Source organism: Carya illinoinensis, chromosome 8 (assembly GCF_018687715.1).
Source record: "Carya illinoinensis cultivar Pawnee chromosome 8, C.illinoinensisPawnee_v1, whole genome shotgun sequence".
In the NCBI taxonomy this organism is placed as follows: domain Eukaryota; kingdom Viridiplantae; phylum Streptophyta; class Magnoliopsida; order Fagales; family Juglandaceae; genus Carya; species Carya illinoinensis.
Genome location: NC_056759.1, coordinates 8,141,971 through 8,168,554, shown reverse-complemented (window position 1 = coordinate 8,168,554; position 26,584 = coordinate 8,141,971). Strand labels below are relative to the sequence as shown.

Sequence of the window (26,584 nt, the reverse complement as noted above, 5' to 3'; positions counted from 1 at the left end):
ATCTTCCTGGACCAATAGGCCATTTTCCCACCCGGGCTTTGAACATAGCCCGATATAACAAATAAAGCCTATCTATGAGCTAATCCCATTATGGGCCCATTTGAAGGGTCCGCTTGAACTCACCTATTCATTTGCAAGTACCACAACTAATGACTTTTGGTTAATTTATCGGTGTGCTCTCAATATCAAACAAACAAGTAATGTTATGTACAGTTAGAGGTATAATTAGTCTAATCTAATTTTATTTTAGACAAAATTTAGGATCAAATTAATATGCACCAGTTTTATATTTTTTAAAATCAATTATGTACTAGTTATCTTCCTAAATCGGTATTTCAGTTTTATCGATTTCCAGTCCTATTTAGTCTGGTTTTTCAATTTTAATATAATATATTATATAATAATATAGTATATTATAGTATATAATACTATAGTGATAATATATTGTGATATAGTATTAGTATAACTATTGATACAATAAACTATAGTGATATAAGATTTTAAAATTTAATATTATATTGGTTAATAATTTATCATATAGTATAAAATTATTTTATATATAATTATATATTATATAGAAAAATAATATACAATATAAAAAATAATATATATAAATCGGAATCATATTGATTTTGACTAATTTTAAAAAAAAATAAAACTGGTACTGAATTGAACCAAACTCAGTACCGAACCAAACCCACCGGTCCAGTCTGATTTGCCGATTCACCGGTTTTTTTTATATCTCTACATACAGTTTTAGAATATATACATCCCATGTGCTTCATTTGACAAAAATTGATTCCACAATAAAAATGGATATTTTCGTTGAGAAATTCAACATGAAAGCTTTCCACACACATCTACCTAATCAATATGTAATTTGTTATTTTTATCATTCTATCATAATGCATAAATATATATGTGTTTAAATAGAATGACAAAATTGACAAATTACGCATTGATTAGGTGGATACATGTACTAATATAAGGCTTCTTTATAATATTTCTCATTTTCGTTTAAACTCCAAACTTGCTCACTATTTTTTGAATGAAGTGTATAAAATTTGTACACATTAAAATAATATCAAACATTATTATAAAAAAATATCTCACTAAAGTCTTCTCAAGTTCTCTGTTCAAATTTGAGAACAAAAATATCTCAAATTCATTCCTATTCCCTCTCGTTTGCTAAAAAACAAAAACAAATGAAAATATCAGTGTACAGCCTGTCTTGAAAATGGATGCAACCGTCTTGTTTGGATAATAGATATTTTTAAAACTTCTGTAATTTTATTCCAAAGCATCTTTAAATATAAAATACTTTTTAATTTTTAATTTTTAATTTTTTTATTTAATAATTATATATCCAAACTTAAAACTCAATACAATTTTTTTATATTTCTAAAAAAACACAAAATATATATATATATAACTTAAATTATTTTATTATTATTTATAAAATATTTAATTATTATCCACATGACTTTAAAATATTCTAAATATCCAAACAATAACTTACACGATTCTATTTATAATAAAATGAGTCAGATTAGATATAATTATTAATTATGCAATCGCTGTTTATTTTTTTTTAAATAAATTAAATCTGTTTATATCTTAACTCTATTTATATTTTGAAGATTATTCATCACTTTTACACTGCATATGAGTTGACAGCCGTGACTGACAGCCGCAAAAGGAAACAGCCAACCCAAACCGACCACTTGTCCAAGTGCAGCTCCCAAAGCCTTTTCCCACGAGTAGTCCTAAGGGCAGCCTCAGCCCTCAAGGGATTGTTTAAAGTCAAAAGGAAAAGAAAAAATCTACACAACTTTTCAATATCTTAATATCTTATTTTTTTTAATTTTTTAATATTTTTTTTTGAATTTAATTTTTTAAATTAATTTAATTATTTTATTCATTATTTATATATTAAATATTTAATAAAATAAAATAATAAAAATTTGAAAAAAAATAGAGTATTAGAGTGTTAAAAGGTTGTGTAGCAAAACCCAAAGGATAATCTTAATTAACAGTAATGAGAATTTGACTCTTTGTTATTTCGTCCATATAAATTCTTATATTAGAATAGATATTTTTTTATTATATTATAATAAAAGAATATAATAATAATAATTTAATTTTAATTATTCGCATTAAATTTTTATAATAAATTATCTATTTATTTATTATATAATAATGAGTAATTAATAATTAAAAAAATATTTAATTTATTATAATTATTAATTTATTTTATTTATCATATTTTACTATTTTACTTATTATATGTTGATAAATACTTATATTATAATTAAATTAAATTAATAATTAATAATTAAAAAGATCTACTTATTCCTCATTTCACTATAACAATTCTATTTGCCTGTATTTTCTGTTTAGTTTTTTATATCAATGAAAGATTCCTTCTTTCCCAAAAAAAAGAAAATTCTATTTCATGTTGTTTCATTTTATTTATTTAATATTTTGATTTCTTTTATCGGTGGCGTTACTTTTCTGCATTTCTTTCCTTTATTTGGATTTAATTTTTTAATGTGAACTAAATTTAAGTTATGTAATTAAAGTCTTAAAAAAGTTAATATGATGTTATTTTAGAATCGGTTGGCTTGGCTAAATATAAAATGAATTTAGCATTTAACTAATAGGATCCTAACATATCGCAAATAAAAATTTTATATATAGTTATTTTTGTGCACTCTAATGATATGATTGGTTGAATATTAAAAAAAATAATTCAATCAATCATATCAATAAAATGCATAAAAAATACGTAAAAATATTATATGTAGCATTGCTCTATAACAACCAGTCTGCCCACCAGTCGTAAATGTCGATACACCCCCTCCCCTCTCCTTTAATTGCCACGTGTCGCCGTTCATGCTTTAGTAGGTGCCCGCGCCGACCATTCCATATTCATCCCCACCTAGACCGACAAAACTGGGTCCCACAACTACACCCTTCCATGTTATTCTTACACGTGTCATTGGCCCCATTGATTCGTACGTGCATGGGTGTCTTCCCCTGGCCAATGGCCATCCCTCCTTTCTCTACTTTATTTCTTCTTTTAATTCTTTAGACTGTGCCTTCTCATCTCTCCCGTCCTACGGGACAGTTGTCCGAATCAGAGCGTACGAGATCTCTGCTTTTCAATCTCGACGTTAATACGACAGGTCGGTTACAGAGAAACGGTAACACCAATTGATTGGCCACCGATTGGCAATCGTGTCAGATCCGCGTCTTAATGGCTATATAAACCGCCTCCTCTCAGTGTCTCTACACGCAGAATCCATAGTCGCAACACTAAAAACCTTCACAAAACCTTTCGGCGAGCTAGAGTATATTGTTACATAAGATTTGTTTGATCTCGTATAGGTATTATTGTTTGATCGAGAATGGCGGAGGAGCAACACAACACGAGTAGCCATGAGTACCAGACCGCTCCTGTGGTGGATCATGGTCGGCAAGAGGATGCTGTGGAGAGCAAGGACCGAGGGCTGTTTGATTTCTTGGGGAAGAAAGAGGAGGAGAAGCCCCAGGAGGAGGTGATCGGTACTAAGTTTGAAGAGAAAGTTTCAGTGTCTGCAGTACCTGAGCCAAAGTTAGAGAAAGAAGAATACAAGGAGGAGAAAAAAGGCGACGTTTCGGAGAAGCTCCACCGATCTAACAGCAGTTCTAGCTCTGTAAGTATCCATCTGTATTTTTGCCTTATCTCTAACAATCGTTGCATGAATCAGTTAAAATCTGTTTTGATAATTAATAATTTTGTTCTTGTTTTGATCTGAGTGATCCGTTTTGGTCATTCAATAGCGACTTGAACCATAAGAAACGTACATATATTGGAAGCGGCCAATGGGCTAAGACGTGAAATCTACTTTGTTGTCTTTTTCATGTCTAACCAGGATAGACAGTATATACGTATACTGTAAAGTTTAAACCAAGTAAGTTGTAATTAATATTAGAACATTTTTATTGCTTGAAAATTTTGCAGTCTAGCGGTGAGGAGGAAGGCGAAGGAGAAGAAAAGAAGAAGAAGAAGAAGGAAAAGAAGGGGTTGACGGATAAGATCAAGGATACGTTTACAGGAGATAAAAAAGAAGAGAAGCACGAAGACACTTCGGTCCCGATTGAGAGGTATGAAGAAGTACCAGCAGCAGCGCCTGATCATCATTTGGCAGAGCCAGTCCAACCTGAGGAAAAGAAAGGTTTCGTCGATAAAATTAAAGAAAAAATTCCTAGCCAGCGGAAGAAGACCGAAGAGGTCCATCCTCCTCCTCCTCCTGCTTCTCAGGCAGAGTACTACGCTGATGCCGCTGAGCAGCCTAATCCTGAAGGCGAGGGGAAGGAGAAGAAGGGCCTTTTGGAGAAGATCAAGGAGAAGCTGCCTGGACACCACCCCAAGACTGAGGAAGTAAAGGAAAAACAACCTGCTTAGTGCTTCCCATTAAGAGAACTGGACGGAGTTGTCTGCCATTAAAATAGTCATGATATTGTGTGTGCGGTTTGTTTGTTTTGTTGATTTGCGATGTGGGATTGTTTCTTTTGCTTTCTGTTTTTGTTTTTTTAATTATATAAAATTTGTGTCTAAAATACTTTAGTACAAGTGCTTTCTATGTACTTATTCTGTGCAAGTTATTTCCGATTTAATATTTGTTTTTATAAATAAAATTAAGAGAAAAAGAAAAAGAAAAATAGTTTGTAACTTGTTTATATATTACCTTTTTTTTGGTCGTGTATTGAGCAATATTTTCGAAAAAAAAAACGGTTGAATTGTTTGTGAATTAAGCAATATTTTTTTAAGAAAAAATTTAGTTATAAATACAACATAGCATTATCAATATATATATTAATTTAATATGATTAGTTAAAAAGTAAATTTTATTAAAAATAATATTAATTTAAATTATAAATATAAATAAATTAATATTAATATACAAATTAATACGCGTTTTTATATTTATTTTAATATAATAAAATTATTTATTTAATTATGTTTATGTCATAGTTGGAACTTATAATTGTGTATTAATTTAATATAATTAATTAAAAAATAAATTTTATTAAAAATAATGTTAATTTAAATTTTAAATATAAATAAATTAATATTAATATTTAGATTAATATGTAATTTTATTTATATATAGTAAAACTTCAACTGAAAAGAGAGAAAGAAAGTGAAAGAAAAAAGAAAAATAATCTTGTAATTATGCCTCCACATTGTCGTGATCTCTTTCACTTTAGGACTTGTGTATTGAGGAAGGTGCAAATCATGATGCCCTCTGACCCACTTGACTTTTACTCGATGAATCGCGCACCAAAAGCAAAGTAACGTTAAAATTTGAAATAAAATAATAATAATAATAACAATAATTTAATTTCTATAACAATGTGAACTTTCTATATAATGAAGAAATGTTCTAGAAAAAAAATTATAAAATTAATATATTTTAAAGTTAAATTATAAAGTTATTTAAATTCAAGTTATAGATTTATATATTTTATAAAATTGATTCATAAGCATAGAATTTCTGGTACCAATAACTCATATAAAAATGAAAAATAAAATAGGATAAGTTCAAGCCTAAACCTATGGGTCCCGTGCAACGGTCCAAAGTCGAAGGACAGTGTCTGATGTAAAGTTAGCACATAAAATAAGTTGCGAATTATTGGACCAACCCAGACTTTCTTTCTTTCTTTCGTAGTTGGCAATCTCACGTCAAGAAATTTTGGCCAAGAATTTTGTAGTGGAGTCTCTGGAGACGACGGAGACATTTAGCTACCAGCCCTTATGATTCATAGCCATAATGCACTGAAATGGACTAGTAATTTTATACGAACAATATTATAATATAAAAATAAATTTATAAATTAATATATTTTATATGATATATTAAAAATAAACTTATAAATTAATATGTGAAATTATCCAAACATTCCTAGGTGTGATACAAAGATCTATCAATTCACTTAATAAATTAGTTAGTCTTCTACTATGCAATTATTTAATAATTAAGCGATAATATAAAGTAAATAAATTGCATAACACCAAGATTGACAACAAAGGGAAACTCTTTAAAGAACTCTTTAAAAGTAAAACTTTACGGGACAGTCAAATCTAGAAAAATTAATTTTATTATTTGAAAATCAAGTTACAATTAAGTTCTTAATTATAAAATATTTATCAATTGACTTTCTTACTTGTTTAGACAAACAATCCGTTTTTCTCTACTACACTAGCAGTCAGAACTTCTAACTATATTCAAATATTAACTTTTTTCCTAGAACTATAATAGCTGAAACTCGACCAATCAGTTCTCTAATATAGAGCATGATCACACTCTTTGAGATAAACAATATAAAAATTCTCTAATGAATTTTCCTACCAAAATATTCACTGGAAAGCGCTCTAAAAAATAACTAGATCTGAATCTCTATATATCTGAATCTGATGAGATGTTGACGCTGTGCGATAAATCCTTTCTGCAGTAATAAATTTCAGTTCAACCTCTTCTTTGAATAAGTACAGATTCCTTGAGACTCGATTTTAACATATATGACTTATCTAAAACAATCAATAATAACTCTTAGATAAACTTAATATTGTTATAGAAAAAGTCAATAAATAATTTATATTCATCCAAAATACAAACTTAATGATTGGATAAATTCTATAATTTTAGTCATCTAGTCCTATTCAAATTTATCAACTTAGTCACATAGTTTTAATCAAACTCTTGCATCTATAATATATATTATATATTAGATTGAGTACTTCTACATTAATCATAATTAAATTACACAAAAATAATATTATAAGTTGATATGATTTCATTTGATTCAATTCGTTAGATATATTTTATAATAAAATTAATTTTATAATCTGATGAATCACATCAAGTCACGTTAGTTTGTGAGATTATTTTTATGTAATATTTTTTTCCAACAAATTTGTGATACAGAGCTATTGGATAGAATTTTTTCTTGCATAATAGAAAAATTTTACGTGGAAGCTTTACATGCAAGACACACATTCACGTAATATGTGCGGTTAAATAAAATGATAAAAATAGCTTGCCCATGGAAAGGGGAGAAATAGGTGTTGCCGCTTTTTCTTCAATTCATAAGGCTGTGGTTAACTAAGAAAGTATGAAAATTGGGGACAGCATTAGAGAAACATTCTTAACCAGGAAAAAATTTATCTGGTTTCTTAAATTAGGAATGGCTATATATCTGTTATAAATTGAAGGGTTGTAGAAAAGTGAGCAGGCAGAGGATCGAACAGACTAACAAGAGACTCGAGGGAAGAGCGTGCGTGGAACAAAGAAGATGAGGATGGGTGTTGAGAATCAAACACTATTGTTGTTGATGGTCTTCTTTGTGCTTGTTCTGCTTGCTTTTCCTGCAGAGGCCAGAAAGCTTGGCTCAGTGGGTGGGTTCTTTAATCATTTGCCCTATTATTTTGGTGGGCGTGGTTACAAAAGGGCGCATCCCGTTCGACCACCTCCTTCTTTATAATTTGTTCCACGACATAGGATCATAGGGCCCGGAGTTGAATCTGTAGGTTACACCATAAAACCTACAGCCTCACAGAGAATATTTCTCTTTCCCTTGATCCTTTGTTGTTCTTATCTCCTCACTTGCCGGATTGAGTTACTGAGATTAAAAGAGATTTATATTAGAATAATTATTCTCATCAGCCACTATTCATAATTACACACCACACACCCTATGAAAAGTACCCCTACATCCTATAAAAAGTATCCCTACATCCTATGAAAAGTACCCCTACACTCTATGAAAAAGCTAGAAGTGTGTGGTGTGAAATTGAATAGTGGCTAATGTGTATCACTACTCTTTATATTACATACAGTTATTTTTGTATACTTTTTATGCATTTTATTAATATGATTAACTACATTAATTTTTTTAATATACAACCAATTATATAAGTGAAGTGTATAAATAAATACATAAAATTGATTATATATAAAATTTTTGTTATTAAACCTATGAAAATATTAATTGCATCAAGTATTTGTGTTATTTCTTTTGTGATTTTCTGTTCTAATTTTATCGATCAAGCGTACGTAAACTCATCCACTGCACTTAAGTTCACTCTCATGTATGGGCGTGCAATAATTAATAAATTTTATCAATAATAATATATACAAATTTAAAATGTATAAATCTCATACACTAGATAACTAGTTGCCACAGTCTGGAAAATATTTTCCAGATGATTCAAGTATCAAAATTTTGGTGGAAAAATTATGGTTTCATATATGATGTTCACAACTTGGATTTGTAGTAGGAAACCAAAGTTGCAAGTATTAACATTGTGTAGCACAATTAATTCATTGCAAACTTTTTTTTTTTTTGCAAAGTGCCATCAAGAAAGTTTTTGCATTACCCATCCTCTATGAAGGTGAAGCAAGCAAACCACTAACAATGGATCTCTTGTGCCACGCAAACTAGATTTCAGTGTCGGATGGTGGCTGATGAAGGGGAGGGAATGAGAACTGTTGAGATTTGGGGGGATGGGTCGTTCTATGCTTATCTGTAAATTAAAGGATTCTGTAAAAGAAACAAATCCTTCAAAATCAAATTTTGAAAAAGCTACTGGGAACATGCCATGTCATGCGGGAAAGGAAAGCAAGACATTTGAGCTGTGGCTATAGAACGATCCTTCTATTATTAAAAAAAAACGAATGAGATTCAATGGCTTCTATGCAAGACTCAAGGAAGGTGAAGCGATTATCTTGAATATTTGTTTGGACAGTGAAAATATTTTATCTCATATCATCTTTTCTGCCATCATACGTTAACGCATATGCAAGGAGAAAGTTATGTGTTATGGTAAAGATGAATTTGGATGCTGATCATTGTGCTAGGGAATGCATGCCAAGAACGAGAAGAGAAAAAGTAAAGCAAAAAATGAAATCAATCACACGGAACACAATAATATCTATGTGATTTGGCACGAGTGGACGTACAAAAATATAATATACGTGTGTATGGCGTAATCCTAATTAGGGTTATTAGCAAGTAAATCCTAATTAATAGATAGGTTGGACATGTTGAAGAGTTAAATTGGTCCAAAATTTTCAATTCAAGCTCAAGGCTAGTTGAAAATCTGTTAAAAAAATCGCAACATATTCTTATCAAATCGGACAGCCATAAAATAAAACTAGGCTTAAAAATAAAAATAAAAATAAAAAACCAACAGTTCGCACATTGATATTGGTTTGATGAATTTTTTTGGCTTGCCATTGTTGATTGAGCACAAGAAAGAGCATTAGCATTGGCATCAAAGTTATCTCCAAAATTTAGCTAAAAGTACGTATTTTTCATAAATTTAAAACTATTCAAAACATAACCTCACATTGGATTAGTAAAAATAATAATATGTTATTATTTTTTAATAATAATATTTATAATTTTTTTATATATTTTGCTACTACACTTACCATATGTTAATTAATAATTTAATTTTTACTTAAACTATTATTTTTCAACTAATTTTTTTTCTTAGCCTAATTTGCAAAACCAACTTATTCTTAAAGACTAATCTGTGAACCTAATATCGCGACATATATATGTATCTTTGCTGCTGATCGATGTTTTTTAACTCAAACCCAAAGATGATTAGCAAGATGCATCGAAACCCAGATCGTATGTTCTTTGTACTTTTTCTCGGCATAATCTGCGGTGTGCTTGGAAGCACCACCAACTGGGAATACCTGATTGGCGTGGGGAGCTTTGACTTGACTGGTCCTGCCGCCGGCGTGAACATGATGGGCTATGCTAACATTTTCCAGAACACTGCCGGCGTCCATTTTAGGCTAAGAACTAGGACTTTTACAGTTGTTGAGAGTCCCCAAGGTCCAAGGTTTGCTTTTGTAAATCTTGACGCTGGCATGGCTTCGCAGGTTGTCACTACAAAAGTGCTCGAGAGGCTAAAATCAAGGCATGTACACTAAAGGCCAGCAAGACCCAGTGGTACCTGATCAAAACATATACAAATGTTTCTGACTTGTTAACTCAATGATGATTCTTTTTTTGTTTGGGCAATTTGAAGGTTAGGAAATTGGTACATGCAGGAAAATGTGGCAATTAGTGGCATACATACTCATGCTGGGCCAGGAGGCTACTTGCAGTATTTGCTTTATTCCATCACTTCTGCAGGTTTCGTGCAACAATCGTTTAATGCCATTGTTGGAGCCATCGAGCAGAGCATTGTTCAAGCACACAATAATCTCAAGCCCGGTTTGGTTTTCATCAACAAAGGTCGACATTTTTCCCTGGCTACGAAGTGGGAACATATATATATATATATATATATGAGAAGCATTCATCTTTATGCAATATATATGCCATACTTATTTTGCAGGAGAAGTGGAAAATGCGGGAATAAACAGGAGCCCAAGTGCTTATTTGTTTAACCCGGCAGAGGAGAGAGACCGGTATCCAAACAACGTGGATACCCAAATGACCCTTTTGAAGTTTCTTGATAGAGGAAGTGGGAAGAGCATTGAAGCATTTAGCTGGTACGCAACGCACGAAACCTCCATGAGCAGAGATAACAAGCTCATCAGTGGGGACAACAAGGGTGCGGCCGCCAGGTTCTTCGAGGACTAGTTCTCTTCCAATAAATCTTCCTCCACGCCAATCTTCAGCCCTTCCGGTAAGTGGAAGACGTACGTAAGCCCTTTAAATGTGTCGTGAACATAAATTAATAGGATCATGCCATGCTAATCTCTTGTGTTCTTCATTTACTATATAGTAAGTAACAATGATATATCTTCGTGATTTTCCATCTTATTTCAAATTTCAACATACGGTACATAATTTGAAATAATCTTTGCTATGGAACTGTTGATTTTCCATGTGAGATAGAGATTGGAACACTGGTGGAGAAAGCGCAAACAATCAAAGCAACAGGAGGACAACCTTGTGGTAAAACAACCAGCCAAGCTTTTAAAGTGAGGAAGAACGACGGGTCACTGTTCGTAGGAGCATTCTGCCAATCAAATGTTGGAGACGTGACCCCCAATGTGCTAGGAGCATTTTGCACTGATAGCAGAAAGCCTTGCGACTTCAATCGCTCCTCATGCCACGGCAATGACCTCCTCTGCGTTGGCCGCGGATCTGGGTATTGAAACTTTTAGCCCAAGTTAACCCAAGCATGGGTTCATGTCTTTTACTAAAACGAGCTCACATTAATGGATGGACTGGTAATTTTATGTGAAAAAACAGATACCCAGATGAAATACAGAGCACAAAGATTATAGGGGAGAGGTAGTTCTAGAAGGCTATTGATCTATTTGCGTCTGCCATAGAGGAATTGACAGGGAAGATTGACTATCGCCATGTTTATTTGAATTTTTCAGCATTGATGTTGTATTAGATGGAAGCAAGGTCGTCAAAACATGCCCTGCAGCCGTTGGTCCAGGTTTTGCTGCTGGAACCACAGATGGACCCGGTGTCTTCGGTTTTCAACAAGGTGATACGGGGGTCAGCATGAGACTTTGCCTCCTAAAATTTGCAAAATGCTATATATTTGTCTTTTACGACAATATCTATAAATTTTTTAACTTCTTTATTTTTATTAAATAATTATATTAATGATTGATAGGCAATTAAACATTAAAAAAAAAGGTGGAATAAAACCGAAATGAGTGTCCATTCTATAACATATTCAAAGAATTCTGATGCATATACAGACAGATTACATGGATTGAACACAGACAGGCCAAAAAAAGGTTTCTGTCCATGAGTAACCTTTTTTTTTTTTTTGGCTCGTGTTCGTGTTCAATCCATGCATGCGTGTGTACAAATCATTCATGTTATTCAAATTATCATGCTCATATTCGTTAGCTTTCTATTTGGTGTCTCTCCCCCATGTTTGCAGATCAGTGAAATGTGGAAAAGGTTGAGAAATTCACTGAAAGAACCGAGCCCATATCAAGTGGAGTGCCAAAAACCGAAGTTTGTTTTGCTTGACGCAGGCGATATGTTTGATCCATATGCATGGGCGGTAGGACTGATTTGTAATTAGTTTTTTCTTTTTAATTTGTTTATATACAACTGTTATTCATAGATTTGTTACGTTTTGTTGACACAAATGCATGCAGCCTGCGATTCTTCCAATTCAGATGCTAAGGCTGGGAAAGCTAATCGTACTTTCTGTACCAGGAGGTTTGTTTTTCTCACAAATTTTCCTGCACCCACGTAAATGACACATTCTGATTCTTTGCTTCGACTGTTTATGTGATAAATACGCCAAAACAAGTTGGATAGTGAATTTTTAACTCATGAAAACGAAGCCTAGAGAGGAAGTCTTACCGTCAGATATATGAACTGTTGCGCTTCCGGCCGCCCAGAAATCACACCCACAATAGATAGAGACAATATTTAAGTGGTTCGGCAACTGCCTACGTCCACTGAAGCGGAAATTCAAATTTTTTACTATGTTTGTACAATTTTACAAACACTCACAATATCTCTCTATCTCTCTCAAATGGTCTCCGTTCTGGGTTTCTCCAGAACCCATTTTCGCCCTCAGCCCTCTGCTCGATCTCTCACCTCAGTGAGGATAATTTTTCTGCAACTGAACTCTCTCCTATTTATAGGAGGAGTTCTCCTCAAACAGTTGCTAAATTCGGTGCAGCAATTAGCTGCTGAAAATATGGGGTGGGTTGTCTGTGGGAGGCGCCTAACATTGTCAAGGGAGAATAGGTGGCCTAATAAGCCAAAGCACCTTACGGTGCATGTGCAAATTAGACCACTTGGGTGGCTCGCAACAATCACCCCTTCCACCCAAGTGTGTCATACCAGGCTGCTTGTAAACTGATTCATTCTTCAAATGAATTCACCTCTTTCTTGGAATGCTTGTCAGTCATGAGAGATCCGCTATCAAATGCATCTGCAGGTACGTCTTCAAATGGATATCCAGATGCCTCTCCAAATGCATTTTCAAATGCATTAGCATCATCTATATCCACGGAGCTTGCAAGGGATTTTCTTCAGAGGAGATTTACCAGTGCTCAATTGCACAATCTCAACTCTCTAGGATTCTTCTTTTGCTCGAGTCCATGAGTCCGCACTCATGTACACCTTGAGCAAACTGAGCTTTGCTCTAGGCTCATCCGAGCGAACAATCTGCTTCGCTCTAGCCACATCCGAGCGAACAATCTGAGTAAACTGAGCTTCGCTCTAGGCTCATCCGAGCGAACAATCTGCTTTGCTCTAGCCACATCCGAGCGAACACCTTGAGCAAACTGAGCTTCGCTCTAGGCTCATCCGAGCGAACAATCTGCTTCGCTCTAGCCACATTCGAGCGAACAATCTGCTTGGTGCCTTTATAGCTTTCAAACCAGGCTCCATAATCCTACAATCACACCAATCTCCAACTTGGAGACTGGTTCTCAACATGCCGAGTTCTATCTCCAGCATGATCCCTTATACAATTTTACAGCTCATGTCTTCAACTTAGAAGACTAACTAAAGTGATGCATAACTTTAGTTCATCACGTACAATGCCCTTAATCAACACATCTACATAGGGCAACACATCTCCCACTGCACTGGGAATCAATGGTCTCGCACAGACCTTGACACATATCAGAGAACCTGTTGCTGAGGTCTCATCTCTGATCTGGGTGACTGACCCTTCATCCTGCTGCTATCTTCAGTCGCATGTGTCCATCTTGTGTGCAGTCTCCGACTTGCATAATCTTGCACGATTTTTCTTCATACCGTAGTTCACTACCTTCATTCAGCAGGATACATTTTAAGATAGTAACCACCATGGAGGTCTGATCGTCTTGGTAGTTCTTTAGGTGTAGATATCCCTGGAACATCTGACGTTTTGTTCCCATCTCTCACACCTATACTTCATGTCGTGGTCTAGGGAGATTTCTTTAGAAAAGTAAAACTGGGTTCCTTTTACTTTCTCTAATTCACACGACAATTAACCCGAGCCAAGACCAATTAATCCTTCGTGACCTTCCAACACCAAATGCTATTGGGCAACAATAGTACCTTCTGCCTTATCTGAAATTGAACCGTTTCTCCACCTCAAATCTGACAAGATTTGAAACCTTACTTCCTAACATTGCTTTAATGAATTTACCGTAGAAATAAATAGTACCTCACTAAGTCAGTTCCCAGGAAAGATTGGAGGGTCACAATGGACACACTTAAAATTTCCAATCTCCTAGACAGAACCTCCTTAGACTGTACGTATCCATACTACCACACCAAAGCTTCATCTGCACTTTGTTATTTGCAACTGGCTTTTCAAAGAAAGCCACAACGAGATCCGATGTGGTTCTCCTCTTAATAACAATATGCTCCATGAGTTGTATGACTGCCAAAACCTGCTGATATAACAAGTTAATCAGCATCGTCCAATGATCTGAAATTTTCTCCATCAAATTTCACGATCCCAACTGGCTTAAATTAAGCCCAAAACCAATGAGTCCATCATGACTCCAACTGGCTACGATCAAGCCCACAACTGATCTGCAACACGTGGACGGTTCAGATCAAATGTACCGATGGCGAATCTCAACATTCCCACCGTACCGATGAGTGCGGAATGATCCAAATAGTTTGCCACCACTATTTGATCATCGCGATGGAACTCCAACTGGCTACGATCAAGCCCACAACTGATCTGCAACACCTCGACAGTTCAGATCAAATGTACCGATGGCGAATCTCCACATTCCCACCGTACAGATGAGTTCGGAATGATCCAAATAGTTTGCCACCACTATTTGATCATCGCGATGGAACTCCAACTGGCTACGATCAAGCCCACAACTGATCTGCAACACGTGGACGGTTCAGATCAAATGTACCGATGGCGAATCTCAACATTCCCACCATACCGATGAGTTCGGAATGATCCAAATAGTTTGCCACCACTATTTGATCATCGCGATGGAACTCCAATTGGCTACGATCAAGCCCAACATGATCTGCAACACCTCGACAGTTCAGATCGACAGTACCGATGACGAATCTCCACATTCCCACCGTACAGATGAGTTCGGAATGATCCAAATAGTTTGCCACCACTATTTGATCATCGCGATGGAACTCCAACTGGCTACGATCAAGCCCAACATGATCTGCAACACCTCGACAGTTCAGATCGACAGTACTGATGGCGAATCTCAATATTCCCACCGTATGGATGAGTCCGGAATAATCCAAATAGTTGGAAAGCACTATTTGATCGTTGAAATCGGATTCCGGATGGCTTAGATCTAGCCCAACAAAGATCTGAAAATCAGATGGTCCAGATCTCTCTGGCGCGTGTACCACACGCGCCGCAGTAGGGCGTCTGAGGCGCGTCTGGCGCGTGTTCAACACGCGCCAGAGTACTCCGAGTGCGTGTGGGGGCGCGTGAGCGCGTGCCCTGAACGCGTCTTCAACCCCAGCCGCGCGTGAGGGCGCATGGACGCGTGTCCCTCACGCGTCTTCATCATCTGCCGCGCGTGAGGCCGTGTGTTCCACGCGTCTTCTTCCTCCAGCCGCGCGTGGGGGCGCGTGGCACGTGTATCCCACTTCGTCTTCTTCCTCCAGTGCGACTGAGGCGCGTGCATCGCACTCTCCAACTTCCAGGGGCGCGTACGGGCTCCTCCGACATCCGTTTTCGACGCCGTTTGCGGCTATGGATCCGTCTTGATGAGAGGAACATTGTGGTGTGATCAAAAGTTAATTTTGATCAACTGTAATTTTCTAGGTAGCACGAACCGAAGCTCTGATACCATTTGTTGCGCCTCCGGCCGCCCAGAAATCACACCCACAATAGATAGAGACAATATTTAAGTGGTTCGGCAACTGCCTACGTCCACTGAAGCGAAAATTCGAATTTTTCACTATGTTTGTACAATTTTACAAACACTCACAATATCTCTCTATCTCTCTCAAATGGTCTCCGTTCTGGGTTTCTCCAGAACCCATTTTCGCCCTCAGCCCTCTGCCCGATCTCTCACCTCAGTGAGGATAATTTTTCTGCAACTGAACTCTCTCCTATTTATAGGAGGAGTTCTCCTCAAACAGTTGCTAAATTCGGTGCAGCAATTAGCTGCTGAAAATATGGGGTGGGTTGTCTGTGGGAGGCGCCTAACATTGTCAAGGGAGAATAGGTGGCCTAATAAGCCAAAGCACCTTACGGTGCATGTGCAAATTAGACCACTTGGGTGGCTCTCAACATGAACAACTGAGCTCTTGCATGACTTGGGATAATAAAGTCTCCACAAAACACTGATGACAATGTCGTCTAAGTTATTGAGAATTGCAGAGTTTACAACAATGGCAGGGCGGCGATTGAGGGAGGCAGTTAAGCAGACGCTGATAAGTAATGGGAATGGAGGGTTTGATGACAAAACTGAAGTTGTAATAGCGGGTCTCACAAATACCTATTCGCAATATGTTGCAACTTTTGAAGAATACGAGCAACAACGATACGAGGTATGTATGTATAATGATTGGTCTCGCAACCTCTGTGCTTGGGATATCGTTTCCAAAAATATAATAAATCCTAGATTTTTGTATGTGCTTGGGATGATATAAAGGATAATGATATTTTGGTATGTGCAGGCTTCCTCAACGCTTTACGGTCCACACACGCTATCGGCCTACATCCAAGAGTTCAATAAATTAGCTAAAGCCATGGCAAAAGGAGAGAAGGTAATTTCCAACGGCCACACGCTGCCGTACCTTTCCTCTATTCAAATCAAATTCTCACTCGAAACTGTGGGTGACTCACCTCCTTCAGGAAAAAACTTCGGCGACATGAAACAAGACATCATTATACCAAAAAGTGGCACATTCAGAAAGTGAGACAAACCAAGTGCCACATTTTGGAGTGCAAACCCATGATATGACCTATTGACAGAAGGCACATATGCAGTGGTGGAGATGCTTCAGGTGGAGCATTGGATCCCAGTTTTTGATGATGATGATTTCTGTTAGTACTTTAAATGGAGCGTAGATAATAGCAGCTTTTATGGCTTGGCGACCATTGAGTGGGAAATACCAGAGGTGGTAAGTTCTGGGGTGTACAGGCTAAAGCATTTTGGTTCGGCAAAGAAAACAAAGGACTCTCCCAACACATACTTCACTGGGGCATCTACTGCATTTACAGTATCATAGAGATTACATTCCATATGTAATTTTGCAATTTACAGAAAACAATAAGAGCTGTCCATTATTTGCTTAAGATTACTTAGGGGACAGACCATTTACATAAGGTGCACCAAAACTTGGTTTGGGCACACTAAGAATTTCTCTCTCTCTCTCTCTCTCTCTCTCTCTCTCTCTCTCTCTCTCTCTCTCTCTCTCTCTCTCTCTCTCTCTCTCTCTCTCTCTCTCTCTCTCTCTCTCTCAATATATATATATATATATATAGTTGGAGGTCTCTCAATTGTTCATCCAAATCACACATCGCAGACACTGTCCTTCAATAAGTAAATCAAAAGCTTTGTTGATTTCATCGAACTGTATCTCGTGCGTGACGAACTCATCCAATTGCAGTTCCTGGTTGCCATTGACAAAAATAGAAATTTAGAAACTATAAAGAAAACCATTAGCAAGTACTTGAAGCAAAATAGGCAGCAGAAAATGAATGCAGCATTTGGTTTTGCATGCTAATTACCATCAGCCAAATATAAAAGGTATGCTTAGACCTAAAGACATATGTAGATCAGAGTCTGTTAAATCACCTTGTCCAAGTAACGCTTGAGGAGGATGGGAATATCAAACTTAGCTTTGATTCCTCCATATACGGATCCCATGACGCTCTTCCCCCCTCCATCAAGGACATCTTGAAAGTTAACTCCCAATTCTGACCCCGGCCTAGCCACTCCTATCACAACAGTTTTCCCCCAACCCTGAACACAGAATAAAAATTGTCATAATCTTGAATATTGATTTCCAATCATAAAAGAAAAATTATGATTCATTTCGATTAAGCTTCCTTTTTATTAATCTAGAAAATTTTCTATTCTCAAATATTGATTTTAGTGCACCATACACAGCAAGCTTAATGCGACCAGCATAATCAGACTTGCCTTTTTTCATATAGACATGAGAGGCATGATTCTGGGTGCAGATCTGATCTATTAGTATGCCATAGAACATGTCATGTGGGAGAAGTGTGTGCGTGTGTGTGTGTGTTTGTGTGTGTGTGTGTGTGTGTGTGTGTGTGTGAGAGAGAGAGAGAGAGAGAGAGAGAGAGAGAGAGAGACATTTCGGCAGCAAGCATATGCTTCTTTCACCAAGGCTGCTACTCCTATGCATTCAAAACAATAGTCTGCTCCCCCACCAGTCATCTCATTGATCAGCTGTACGGTGACATAGAAGGAAACCACAACACATTAGAAACAAAAGTATATACACTCATCAGAATGTGTTGATCATTAATGACACAATACTCCGTTCTTAATCGTTTCCACCCTCATCCCTAACTCAAAAATCAAAAGGGAAACTAATTATGTCCTTAATCATCATAAACTAACATATCAACCACAGGCTGCTTCCAAGCCCAAAAAGTAAATTTGTGAAAAGTGAGAACATAACAAAGGCACTTGTCGAGTTCTTGGGGCACAAGCTCAAGCCACCAAAAGCATATACACTTTCAAGACAATAAGAGTTCATCTCAAGATTAAGAACATGCAAGAGTATAAAACTAAAACACAAAGTTTCCAATTCCTTATTGTGTGGGTTAAGAGGAAGACCTGGCTCGCAGATTTATCTCCACAATTTCCAGGGTTGACAAAGTCTGTGACTCCAAACTTCTTTCCTGTACATCGTGACAACAAAAGTGACTTGACATATGCTCCCTCATATAAAGGAAAGTCTGTTATTTCATTAAGACGAATTCAGTGTTCCATAAATCCCAAAAAACAGTACTCTCTATTGGGAATTTGGACCTCCCAAATTCACCCTCTTAGGATCTACCCATTGTAGGAATAACAAGAAAAATAAAAAAATAATAACAATACAAGAAATTTACGTGGAAACTCCAAAATAGGAGAAAAACCACTAGACCCAGAGAAAAAAATTTACTATGTGAAAAATTGTTACAATTACACAATTTTTCTCCTTATTCCAAACACACCCACAAACCTTTTCTCATTAGCAAAGCTTTAACTCACACCTTTTCTCATTTTACAAAAATGGACAACAGAGGAATTTAACTAGAGTTAAAAGTTACTATCTAACAATTTGACTGGTGCACTTAAACTAAGAGTTTATTTATAACTCATTAGTTTTGTATCTTCCTCACTCACTACCGATGTGGGACTCCAAAGAGCAACACTCAATAATCTCCACCTTACGACTTTGACTGGTTCCACAGCCAAACTCCATCTTAATGAAGATCTTCATAACTTTCGCTATCATGCTTCACCATAAAAACATACCCACTCTGAATAAACCAATTCCAAACATTTCATTTCGGCCCATGTCGAAAAACAACCTTACTGAAAAATTATGGTGTAACTTCCACATTTGGCTTTCTTGGAAGTTCATCAGCCATCAACATGAATTTCCACCACACACCCTGCATCAATGTCAAACCAATGCCTGTATGCAAACTTGTAGACCCGCTAACATTAACACATCCTCTATCATGACAACTTGGGGAATTAGCGACATGTCATGAGGATATACATGTCTCTTTTTCCATGGAGAGAGACACAACATTAGCATTAATACTAGTATCTCCATTTACTAACTTGGAGCCACTTGCCGAATCCGCTCCTTGTACTAGCCATTCCACCAGTCACTAGTATAACGGCTGGTGGAACGGCTAACTTCAAGAGTTGGTCTACTCTTCAAAGTCTTGTGTAATCCAATTTCTCCACATCAAATCTGATAGAATTTGAAACCCTATTTCCTGATATTGCTTTAATGAATTTATCGTAGAAATGAATAGTACCTTACTAAGTCAGTTCCCAGGAAAGATTGGAGGGTCACAATGGATACGCTTAAAATTTTCAATCTGCTAAACAGAACCTCCTTAGACTATACGTATCCACAATACCACACCAAAATTCCACCCCACAAAAAGAACCCAGTAGCTCTGATACCAATTGTTAGAAATTTGGACCTCTCAAATTCACCCCCTAAGATATACCCTTTGCAAGAATAACAAGAAAAATAAAAAAATAATAACAACATAAGAAATTTACGTGGAAACTTCAAAATAAGAGAAAAACCACCAAATTCAGAGAAGAAAATTCACTATGTGAAAAATTGTTACAATTACACAATTTTTCTCCTTACTCTAAACACACACAAAACTTTCCCTACTAGCAAAACTTTAACTCACACTTCTTCCAATTTTACAAATATGGACAACAGAGGAATTTAACTAGAGTCAAAAGTTACCAGCTAAGTATTTGACTGGTATACTTAAATTAAGAGTTTATTTATAACTCATGAGTTTTGCCTCTTCCTCACTCACTATCGATGTGGGACTCCAAAAAACAACACTCAACACTCTCCAGATATAACAGACTTACCAATTTCTTTTTTGTCTGGATTAACATCTACACCAATAATTCTAGTAGCTCCGCATAGTCTAGCTCCCTCTGCAACCTAGAAAACAAAAGGGCAGCCATGAGCTTCTCTCTACAATACCAATGATGAATGCAAGTTATAAGGAAGAAGATAAAACTCTTGATAATAAGTTAGTTCGGGTTCATACAGCTAATCCAACAGAGCCAAGCCCAAATATAGCAACAGTTGATCCTTCCTTCACATTTGCTGTTTTCCAAGCAGCGCCAACCCCTAAGAATTCAAGTTGCATTCAATGAGATAAAAATATATCAATGTTTTCTTAGCGTAGAATGCAAGCCTTTAATCAAGTACTAAAATTCAACACAAAATACATCACAAATCACCTGTTCCAACTGCACAGCTGAGAAGGCACGCCTTGTTTGGGGGGACCGAGGGATCGATTTTTGCTAGATTGGCAACATCCACCACTGTGTACTCGCTAAAACTCGACACGTTCATGAAGTGGTATATAACTTCTCCTTTAAGGTCAGTGAATCTGCTGCTGTCATATCTTGGCATCCAAGGAGATACTCTGAAAGGGAGTTTTGAACACAGGTTGCTCTTCTTTGATCTACAATCTTCACATTCTCCACATTGTGAGACAAATATGGGGATGACAGTGTCTCCTTCAGTTACTTCATCTACATCCTCCCCCACACTTTCCACCACCCTACGGAGCACAGAAATTGGATTAACTCATGGGCATTGCAAGGCCTAAACAACAAAAACATGGTATCTAAATATCACAAAAATCATTAAAATCAGAATTAGAAAGTTACAATAAACGACTGTATGATAACGACATAGGACAAAGAACAAACAGAATGAGCAATGCTAGTCATCTTCATCTTTAATTTTATTATCCTTAACCAGATCAGCTGAGTTGACACAGTTTTAAGTTGTTTCATAGGTAAACCACTTAACATATGACACATTGATCAGTATACTGACGATAACAAAGAAAAACAAGGACAGCAGGTAATTATTTGCCTAGAATGTATCACCTACCCGATAGCTTCGTGACCAAAAATTCTTGGAAACATTCCAGGAGGATCCTTCAAACATTAGAAAAAGAAAATGCAGGCATAAATGTGTGTCAACAAAGTAGTCAAGAATTTATGAATGTAAGATTAAGACTAAGACTATGCTTTCAAATAAATATAGTTACTGACTGACTACCTTTAGTTTCCAGATAGAGACATCAGTATGACATAGGGAGGTGCATATGATTCGAATCCGAACCTCCCGAGGCATTGGCGGCGCCACCATAATCTCCTCCATCACTAGAGGCTCCCCTGGTGCCCGACCAACCGCAGCTACAACATATACACATGACAAATCAGTTTTGCCCGTTAAAATGAAAAAATGCTTAACTTTAGCATCTTGGGTTCCTTTTTCAGAACATCAGTATCTTTTTAGAATCAACATCAAAAGTATATCAAATATCCTTTTAAATATCATCATCAAGATATTAGTCCATAATTATCTTTAGAAACGACCATTACCTTATGTTTATGATTTTTCTTAAAAATTGACTAAAAACTGCTTTTTCAAAACCATATTTCTTCAATAAAAGTTGTTCTCAATGTATCCCCATGAGGAACGTACCTCTGCATCGAATAGGCTTCCCTGCAGTGGACATTTTCTCAAGCGTGCAGTGCCAAGACCACCCTCCTCTTTCCCTCCTTCGCTTAATGTGGGAGTCGTGAGATGTAGTTGTTGGAGGGGGGGCGACATGTTATTTATCTGCTGCAGTTGCCTAACCAACCCGGCAGATAACTAACTTCATTAAAGACCATTTCCAGTTATAGATGAGGCCCCATTTTGGGACGGGAACTTTACTTTAATTAGTTGATAGATAAGGATGGTGGGTGATATCCTGTGCAACAATTTAACTAATTTAAGTATTTTTTTTTTTATACCGGAATTTAATTTTATAATTTTTTATAAATCAAATTATGTTACGTGACATTGTAACATGATTTGTAAATGTAATTTGTCTATAGAGTGGCTCTACAGCTACACATGGGGATCTCGATCCTTACAAGGCAATTTTTTTTTTTTTTTTTTTTTGCTTTTTTTTTTTTTTATATATTTTTTGTAATGCTTTTAAATATTTTAAAAAAATTACAATGTTATTAAAAAATTAATCATGAAGTGAAAAAAAAAAAAAAAATCATGTGTGGCTTTAACATTTCTGTTTGTCTATATATATTCCAATGAACGCGATAACCTCTTTAAATAGTAGTATGCATGTACGGGTCAAATGGCTTTCTTAAATGGATGAATATTGGACAATGAGAATGAAAAACAATTATTTTATAACTATTTTATAGTTTTATATGAAATAAATTAGGAAATGTACTGGTAGGAATCATAAAAGAGTGATGGGTGTATTGCCTCCATATTCATATTAGATGGGTGTATGTATTGGTGCGCAGAATCGCTTATAACCAAATTTTTTTTCACAAGTATAATTAGAAGTTTGAAAGGAAGAGAGGAAAGAGCTAAGAGAACATCTATGTCACTAAGGTGTTTCAATTTTATTTTCCGTTATATATATATATATATAACTTATTTAGGGATACAAAAAGAATTAAGAAGAAAAGTGACGATAATTTAGAGGTGCAAAATTGAGAATATTGAAATAACAAAATTGTTTAACAGATTTAGAAAATGTTAACAATTTCTGTAAAAGAAATATTTTAGCCATAAAGAGATTTGAGATCTCTCAAAAGTAAATTTATAAATTAGCACGACTTGATGCGATACGTTAAATTATAAAGTTATTTTATAAACATCTTATTGATAACAACAATTTTACAAATGCTCATTATTCATCATTCTACAATTTTTAACATTTATAAAGGATTAGTTACAAATAAACAAATACGATCAAAATGTCATGCAAGGGCTTTGGTTAATCCGTTGAACATAGATGTTGACCACCTAAGTGTGAAAACAATTAAAATGGCTGCTTTGCACCAAGACTTTGCATCATCCAAATCTCATGCTCTACACCGTCCTATATATTACAGATTAAATATAGCTGATGCAGCTCATTATTTGTCACTAATATTAATTGATTTTTAGTAGAGTTTTTCCTATAAAAAGAGAGCTCTTATATGTGAATGTATGTGCATGAAAAATAGAGAGATAAAGAGGTGTATTTGGGTGTTGTTAAAACACATTGAAATACAGTGAATTTCAACTCCAGTTGATGTAGGCAAGTTATCGAACTACTTAAATATCATCTTATATGATTCTTAGATAGTTTTGAGGCACAACAACCATAATATTATTATTATAATAATAATAATAGTAAAATCATTTATTTCAATATAATAATAATAGTAGTAGTAGCAAAATCACGATTCGCACACAAGAATATATATATATATTTTTTATGTCTTGGAAAAACTTATTGCCATCATATAAAGTAATTAAGGTCTCGTTTGGTTATACAAATGAAATATTATTAAAGTTAAAAGTTGAATAAAATATTATTATAATACTTTTTTAATATTATTTTTATTTTAAAATTTAAAAAAGTTGAGTTGCTTATTATATTTATATAAAAATTTGAAAAAATCATAATAATTAAATAAAATGAGATGGCCAATATAACCAAACGAGACCTATGACATTTGTCTTGACTTGCATTTGCTTGGATTCTACTCGGCTCAATGAGATTTTTTAGAATTGGTCAAAAAGTGTAAACATAAAAATTATCTTACTCAAAATTTCAAAATTCTTAAAAATAAAAGAAACTAAATAATACTTCAAACAAAAATTAAGGAAAAAACCAACGGCCAACAACCACATGGCAGGAGTCACCATGCTACTAATGGCGTAAAAAAAAAATAGAAAATCGAAAAAATCGGACTGAACTGGCTTGAACCTGTCAAATTATCTAGACCCAGTTTTCATAATGGCAAAACCAGCCAGAACCGGACCAGTTCTGGTTCTACGCTTTTTAGGCTTGAATCGGACCGGTTTTATATCATATATATTTTAAATTATTTTTTTAACATTATATATAATATTTTTATATTATATATAATTTGTATATAAAATAATATAATAATATAAATTAATTTAAAAATAAAGTGAAATTGTAAAACTTTAAATTGAAATTGATAAATCACATCAATACTTTTTTTATTACTTAAAATCAGTTTAAAATTGAAAAAAAAAATCCTAAATATCAAAAGATTTGAATTTATATACCAAAGTTGTAAATAAGATCACTAAAATATTATTTACTAAAAACGAAAGAAAATCATTCAAATATTATTACCAAATTTGAATTTATATACCAAAGTTGAATTTAATGTGTATGCATGCGTGTGTATATGTGTGTGTGTTTAGGGGTGACAATATGTGACACGACTCATTAACTTAACACAAAGACGATACGATAAAAGCGGGTTAGGGTTTAGTCTTAACATATTTGGATCAAAACGGATTGACTTGTTAAGATACAATTACTTAACTGGTCACTAATGGATCAACTCGTTATGACCTGTTAAAAAAATGAGATTTTCCTTTGTACCCTTAGATGTAAAACTCAAAAAACCCTTAACATTATGATCCACTTCCTTCTTCAAACTCTAAATTTGTTTAGATCTATGTTTTTATCATATTTGGGATTATAACATTAATATGTTTAAAATGTGTATTTTGTTTATTATGTTTGGGATGTAATTTTAATATTATTACAATGTGTGTGGATCATATTTGTGTGTTTATCATATTTGGTACTGTAATAATTTTAATATTGGTATTTTTATTATTAAGATTGTAATTTTAGATACGTAGTTGATTTCTTTAATAGATATTATTTATAGTTTCATATTTATATTAAATCAATCAAGTCAAATAGATCACTAACAAGTCTGTTTAACCTATTAACGTAAACGGGCTGAAGCGGATCGTATTGTGTCAACCCGTTATCTTAATAGGTCGTATTAGGGTTTGAGATTTTAACACAAAACCCTTAACAGATTGTGTTCGTGCTGATTCATTAAGTATAATATACATATCTTGACACGATACGAACACAATCCATTAATACGATTTGTCACCCCTAGGTAGTGTATGTGTATAAATATGTATGTATATATGAAAGTAGCAATTGAGCTTCCCATCAACATTACTATATATGAGCATCATTTGATATTATCAATCGTGTATGCATGCATGCATGTATATATATATTTTTATATATACAATTTTTTTTTTTTTACAAATTTACATATTATTAAAACCAAAAAATGGGTAAAACTAGATGTATTGATTTAGAGGGGATCAATGTATAATCGATTTATAAAAATGTAAAACCGGTACATACCGATTCTGTATTAAAAATTGTCTAAAATCGGACCAGTTACACCCCTACAATCTACCATTGTTGCTATTTCTTTTTTTATTTTTTTCCCTTCTCTCATTGATTTTTCAAAATTAATTTATTATATTAAACATAATTTATTTTTTACCATTATTCAAACCTATCCAAATCTCTTCTAAAAAATATCTTACAACCATTCATAGACATTTCTCTATTATTCATGATTTATATTATAATAACATGGTATTGTCTATTAACTCTTAATTAAAAGAATTTAAGATTACAGACAATATTACATTTAGGTAATATAATAAATATGAGATGAAAATGTAATATATATTATTTTTTAAGATAAGACATATTTGGTTAATAATGATAACATACAACTAGGCCTGCACAGCAACTCGACCGCCCATATTTTTGGTCCGACCCGACCCAAGCTGCAAGGAAAGTCCAACAATGTGGATCGACCCAATCCAAAATTTATGAATAGGGTCAAACCCGTTCTTTACTCTGCTTTCGTTACCTTCATTTGCAAAGTTTCAAAACCCAATATCTTATCTTACCTACTTGCGTCCTTTCCCACAGCCACATTCTCTTCTTTCACCAAAATCCCTTACCCACTTTGTATTATGG

General features: G+C 34.7%; 2 protein-coding genes and 1 pseudogene across 2 annotated transcripts; 2 read left to right on the top strand and 1 right to left on the bottom strand.

Moving 5' to 3' along the window:
- The first annotated feature begins 3,287 nt into the window (after positions 1-3,287).
- On the top strand, positions 3,288-4,632 carry LOC122319326 (phosphoprotein ECPP44-like). Its single transcript, XM_043137348.1, has 2 exons — positions 3,288-3,698; positions 4,007-4,632. Exons 1-2 carry the CDS (start codon positions 3,411-3,413, stop codon positions 4,448-4,450), a joined length of 732 nt encoding a protein of 243 aa, XP_042993282.1. The 5' UTR covers positions 3,288-3,410; the 3' UTR covers positions 4,451-4,632.
- Positions 4,633-9,619: 4,987 nt separating this feature from the next.
- Positions 9,620-17,259, top strand: LOC122318292 (annotated as a pseudogene).
- On the bottom strand, positions 17,137-22,328 carry LOC122318293 (alcohol dehydrogenase-like 7). Its single transcript, XM_043135522.1, has 10 exons — positions 22,207-22,328; positions 21,778-21,914; positions 21,607-21,653; positions 20,943-21,268; positions 20,747-20,829; positions 20,562-20,637; positions 18,771-18,835; positions 18,282-18,377; positions 17,757-17,924; positions 17,137-17,571 (listed from the first exon to the last, which is right to left on the bottom strand). The coding sequence occupies exons 1-10, from the start codon at positions 22,238-22,240 to the stop codon at positions 17,455-17,457; spliced, it is 1,149 nt and encodes a 382-aa protein (XP_042991456.1). The 5' UTR covers positions 22,241-22,328; the 3' UTR covers positions 17,137-17,454.
- Between the last annotated feature and the right edge of the window lie 4,256 nt (positions 22,329-26,584).